At 37.9% G+C, this 6,205-nt stretch overlaps 1 protein-coding gene across 1 annotated transcript; it reads left to right on the forward strand.

Moving 5' to 3' along the window:
* Nucleotides 1–366: 366 nt before the first annotated feature.
* On the forward strand, nucleotides 367–890 carry LOC142434290 (large ribosomal subunit protein eL24-like). The gene has a single exon (XM_075539005.1). The coding sequence runs from the start codon at nucleotides 386–388 to the stop codon at nucleotides 857–859; it is 474 nt and encodes a 157-aa protein (XP_075395120.1). The 5' UTR covers nucleotides 367–385; the 3' UTR covers nucleotides 860–890.
* Nucleotides 891–6,205: the final 5,315 nt, after the last annotated feature.

Genomic DNA, 6,205 nt, shown 5'->3' on the forward strand with positions numbered 1-6,205 from the left:
AACATGAAAGTGGGAAAAGAGGAAATCAAAGCAAATACAGGAAAGAACTAGGAGGCAAAAGATGCTTATGGAGCTCTAAATATAGGCATTTACATATGTAAATATAATTTATAATGATAGGGAAATAGAGCTATGTACTTATATCAATGTATTAAGTATTAAGGTAGCAGATGGACATTGGGTCCCCGCTCAAGTACTCCTTCAAGGCAAGAACACTTTGTTCTAACAATCCAGCACTCTGTGATGCTCACCTTCCCAACATGATCACTGAAGACAAAATGGGGGCATAGGCAAATGTGGTGAAGGAAGCTGATGGTGTCAGGCTATGAAAAGATATCATGTCTCCCCTCTTCGCCGTCTTCCCTGGCCTTCTGCTGCCACAGCCATGAAGGTCGAGCTGTGCAGCTTCAGCGGCTACAAGATTTACCCCGGGCACGGGCGGCGCTACGCCAGGACTGATGGAAAGGTTTTCCAGTTTCTGAATGCAAAATGCGAGTCGGCATTCCTTTCCAAGAGGAACCCTCGGCAGATCAACTGGACTGTCCTGTACAGGAGGAAGCACAAGAAGGGGCAGTCAGAAGAAATTCAAAAGAAAAGAACCCGCCGTGCAGTCAAATACCAGAGGGCCATCACTGGTGCGTCTCTTGCTGATATCATGACCAAGAGGAAACAGAAGCCTGAGGTTAGAAAGGCCCAGCAAGAACAGGCCATCAGGGCTGCCAAGGAAGCAAAAAAGGCAAAGCAAGCTTCTAAAAAGACAGCAATGGCTGCTACTAAGGCCCCCACCAAGGCAGCACCTAAGCAAAAGATTGTGAAGCCCGTGAAAGTGTCCGCTCCCCGGGTTGGTGGAAAACGCTAAGTCGGCAGCAGAGACTTTCTAATAAAGATGCAACTATTAAAAAAAAGATATCATGTCTGGGGTCCTAAAGACTTGACAATAAACAAGCAGCCATCTAGCTGAGAAGCAACACAGCCCACATGAAAGAAGCACACCCACCTGTGTGATCACCAGGTGACAATGGGATCAGATATCAGGCATCAAAGATCCAAAACAAAAAATCATATCAATGTGAATGATGGGAGGAGGGGGGTTCTTTGTAGAGTGGAGACCCAAATCCCATCTGTAGACAATTGGATACCCCCTTACAGAAGGGTCACAAGGAAGAGAGACAAGTCAGTCAGGGTGCAGTATAGCACTGATGAAGCATACTTTTCTGTAGTTCTTTAATTCTTCCTCCGTCCAGCCCCAATCAGGACCTCAATTCTACCTTACAAATCTGACTAGACCAGAGCATGTATGCTACTACAGATAACACCGGGAATCCAGGAGAGATAAGCCCCTTGGGACCAATATTGAGAATAGAGATACCAGGAGGGGAAGGGAAAATGGGGGGGGGATCACAATGATCTACATATAACCCCTTCCTAGGGGATGGACAACATAAAAGTGGGTGAACGGAGACAGCTGTCAGTATAAGACATTGGGGGGAAGTTTATAAATTATCAAGGGTTCATGAAGGAGGTAGGGTGGGAGAGGGGAAGTGATATCAAGGGCTCAAGTAGAAAGAAAATGTTTTGAAAATGATGATGGTAACATATGTGTAAACATTCTCGACACAATGAATGTATGTATGGATTGTGATAAGGGCTGTAAGAGCCCCCAATAAAATGATTAAAAGCAAAAGTGTCACCAGAAAAAAATAGTTATGTTTACACTACAATGCAGTATATGAATGCATTTGAAATACTGTAAATATAGCGACATGTGATACAGAGATACAGTGAGCTCGTGTTGCTGGGAAAACAGTGGCAATAGACATGCTCAATTACACATTTATACTTCAGGGTTATTTTTATCAATTGTTTCTCATAGAAATAATTCTTAATATTCAAAGTAAGCAGTCTTTATTAATTGAAAGAAGCTTGTTTATTTTGTAGATGATTTCAGGGGATAGCCTAAATTCTAGGTTCAAAATTTTCCTGTGAGCAACAGATTCACAAGTTCCTCTAGCCTCCATTGTTTCACTAAGTCTGCATTCTGAAAGATATTTGAAATCTTCTTCCACCATTTTCTACTATTGATCATAGCTTATCTGCTGAGTCTTTGCTCTAAACATTCAGTAATGGTATCCAGGCACCATTCAGTTCTCTGGCCGCATGGCAAGGAGACACTCACAGCAGTTTCTGCTCTGCTTCCTGAGCCTTCTACCTCTGCTATTACAACTAAGTAGAGGTCAATTCTTGTCTCTTGGAGAGCCATTAGCAAGCATTTCAGACCTAGGATCTACTCTTCAAACTAGATGACAGAACAGAAATTCTTGAAACTGTGCCAGGCTGATTCCCTGAAACATCCATGAAGCCTTTGAACAGAGAATTCCATGAGGGATTTGGTCACACAACTCTCTCTCTCTCTTTCTCTCTCTCTCTCGCTCGCTTGTTTATATTTCTGCTCATATTATTTTATTTTAAATATTTCTTCTGAAGTAAATCTGTAAAAAACCATTACTCCTGAGCCAATTCCAACTGTATCACTCATTTCCAAGGCTTTAACTTTTTATGGGATCAGATAACTGCTTCTTTCTCTCATGGAGTGGCAGTTGGGTTTGAACTGCCAACCTGTGGTTAGTCATACAGTGCTTACCTGATAGCGCCACCAGTCTGGGAAATTTGTCCCTGAAGTCATTGTTTTATTAAATTGGTGGCTACCTATAAAAAGATATCTTCTTAAAAACCTGCAAACAAAAAATCCTGTAATCTTTGACAACAATTTTTTACGTTAACACTCGTTCCACACTAAGCCAGGTAGTTCAGAGCTCTGCCTTAGATTTCATTTCCTGCTTCCATAGGTCCTCAAAGTCAGCAAGAAGTGAGTACGTAGAGTATTCTTGGGCCTGTCTTGAACATATGCATAGCTGTGGACATTCACATGACCTTGTAGATTCGTAAGAGTAAATCATAACTTGTCAAAGGATTTAGGGATATCTCGTTCCTAGCCTTTCCTTCCAAGATTTTTGGTTAGTCATTTTTTTCCTCCAAATTGTATCTATTGCCACAGGTCAAAAACAATTAAAACATTAGCTTGTATAAGTTTTAAACAAATGTTTCTCAGGAAGTAGGCATCCTGGACCAGTTAGTTCCAATTTATACAAAATTAAAATAAGCTTTTTTAGATTGTCTTATATTCTAATTTGTCTAACAAAACAGAATAGAACAAAAGCTGTAATTCCATAGAAATAAACTACATTAACCTTCCTCAAGTAATGACAAAGCAGGTTTATTCTTTTCATAGCTACCATTGAGCTAGGGAATGGGAAGTGAAGGCTAGAGAAAGTTTAAAAAGCCATGAAGTTTGCTGTTCTTACTGAGAATCAGCCATTTTTCTTGAGAAAGCAATCCCTAATCCATTTAAAGACCAATTTCCAGAGTTCTGGAAAAAACTTGATTGTGACAGCTTTTATATGTTTTTCTTGTTTGCTTGTTTGTTTACTACTGCTTTTATAATGAAGCAGAATCTGAAATTCCTTACTGTACCATTTTCACTGACATCATTGTATTTTTAATAGTAATGTAGCCCTGATTTTTATTTCTCCTTAATTGACAAATAATAGCCATTTCAGAGAATGTTTTCCTACATTGCTGTACCATTTATTGGGTGTGTTCATTATGTAGAGTAAAAGAAAGACTCTCTTAAATGATTATAATAAATAAAGCCACTCCTGTGGAGTCAATTCTGAGTTTTCGTGGCTACATAAGATAGAGTTTGCTGCTGAGGTTTTCCTTTTTGTTTTGTCAGAGTGAAAAGTTCCTTACGTCAGCAGGCGTTGGTAGTAAAGAAGGGAGTGACTGAGAGAATCAAATACAACTCGAAGGCCAAGCACTAAATACATTTTTGAGGGAAAAGGGAAGGCCATCAGGGAAGCAAGACTTTCAAAGCACTGATCAAGGGGCAAATCTCTGAAAATATCAAAAATAAAGTTCTAAAATGGACATAAACTTCAAAGATAAGAATTTGTTATGGATTAAATTGTGTGTCCTGGAAAGTGGCCTGCACTGGTGAACATGGCCTTGTTTGGAGAGAGAGAGATTTTTTCTATAAGAGTTGTTAACAATGGAGTCTTAGAAGGACAAACTCAAATAGAGCCACACATGGGGAAGAAAGTATATGAGGATCCTACTACAAGACAAATAACTCCAATAAATACCCAGGACTACAGAAAATTTTTTTAAAAGCAAGGAGTATATTTAATTGTTTTAATTTCTTTTTTTATTCTCAGGTGCATATTTCTTATAATCAACAAAGAAAGAATAGTCTAGACAATTAATACTAGGTTTGAACTTTTAACCTCTAGAACTGTGAGGCAACATTTTTTTGTTCTTTAAAGCATATAATAGCAGATATGAATTTCTCTGACATAGATAGAGCAAGAGTTGGAAGAGAATTCATTTAAACAGAATTTCTTTATACAATTTTGTGGTCCATCCCATCTCAGTTGAGCTGTATTGAGAAACTTTTTATTGAGATATTGTGATTTCTTCAAATTGCAGTTTTAATGAGCCAGAAGTTTAATTTAATCTTAATTCATGGCTTAACTAGTTGTTCTTGTGTTAAAGAATTTGGTGATATATAAAGCTTTTGACATATGCATGCTTTTTCATCATATAAACTTGTCTTACTTCCAACGTGGGTGATGCCAAAACATATTTTAAGTAGAGAATAATGAATATAAAATTAATTAGATCAAGATGAAATCATTTCCAATATGACAGGATAATAGTCTCCTGTCATTATTTAAAGTATTTAAAAATAATTTGGCTAAAACTAAATATCTATAAACTTTGTTAACCTTGAGCTTATAATACTTTGTTCAAAGACGCTTTGCTCCCTTTACTATCACCATCATATTGTAGATTGAAAGAAATTATGTTTATCCTTATCCAAGAAAGTCCATCGAATAAAAACTACTGGATGATTATAAGTTGAAAGAAATTATTTCATTGGTTTATTTAATGCCTATACCTAAGAACAAATACAAATAATTGATGTATATGAATGCATGTAAAGTAAATATTTCTATACATGGTTCATACTAGGGAGCACTGTTCTCTCTTAGGATTTTATTTGGAAAATAATAATGTGCTGGTAGATCCTAGATGTCCACTTGTAATTTCAAAAGCTTTTAATACTAAATATGTGCCAAAATCTTGGCCCTGTAGCTGTGGATATGGCTTTTTAGTTTGTTATATTAAAGAGAAGACCTGGTGGCATGGTGGGTTATATTGTTTCACTGCTAATTGCAAGTTCAGCAATTTAAACCAACAGCTGCTCCAAGGGAGAAAAATGAAACTTTCTACTTTCATATGAGTCAGCAACGACTCGAAGGCAGTGAAAGAGTTACAGTCCCTATGAGTCAGAATCCACTAGACAGCAGTGAATGAGGGTTATTTATATTTATATTTTGAATTTTTAAATAAGGTCATAGCAAAATGGGGTGGGTCCTAAATATAATTACTTCTGAGGAGTCTCAACACAAAGATAAACTCTTGGAGACAACGTCATATGAAGAAATACACATAGCAGATGCATCTATAACTCCAGGGGTATCTGGGGCAGTTACTGGAAACTGAAGTAGACAAAGACCTCCTACAGCCATATTCTGATTTTGGACATCCAGTGTTCTCAACTGTCAGAAGATACATTTATCTTTATTTTTTTCATTTGTTTTATTTATTTATTTTAAATCTTGCCATCAACATTTTCAAAACATTTTCTTTCTACTTGAACCCCTGATATCAGCTCATTTCCCCCCTCCCCTCCCCTCTCTTCCTCATGAACTCTTGATAACTACTAAAAATTTTCCCTTCATGTCTTACACAGACTGCTGTCTCCCTTTACTCACTTTCTGTTGTCCATCCCCCTTGGACTGGGTTATATATGGTTCACTGTGACCAGTTCCCCTCCCCGCCACATTCCCCATACCCTCCTGGTATCTCTATTCTCAATATTGGTCCTAAAGGGGTTATCTGTCCTGGATTCCCTGTTTCCAGTTCTTATCTGTACCAGTGTACATGCTTTGGTCTAGTAGGATTTTTAAGGTAGAATTGGGGTCATGATAGTGGGGAGGGGGGAACATAAAAGAACTAGAGAAAAGTTGTATATTTCATCAGTGCTATACTGTACCCTGACTGCTTGTCTCTTCCTTGTGAC

The sequence above is a fragment of the Tenrec ecaudatus genome, chromosome X, assembly GCF_050624435.1.
Source record: "Tenrec ecaudatus isolate mTenEca1 chromosome X, mTenEca1.hap1, whole genome shotgun sequence".
In the NCBI taxonomy this organism is placed as follows: Eukaryota; Metazoa; Chordata; class Mammalia; order Afrosoricida; family Tenrecidae; genus Tenrec; species Tenrec ecaudatus.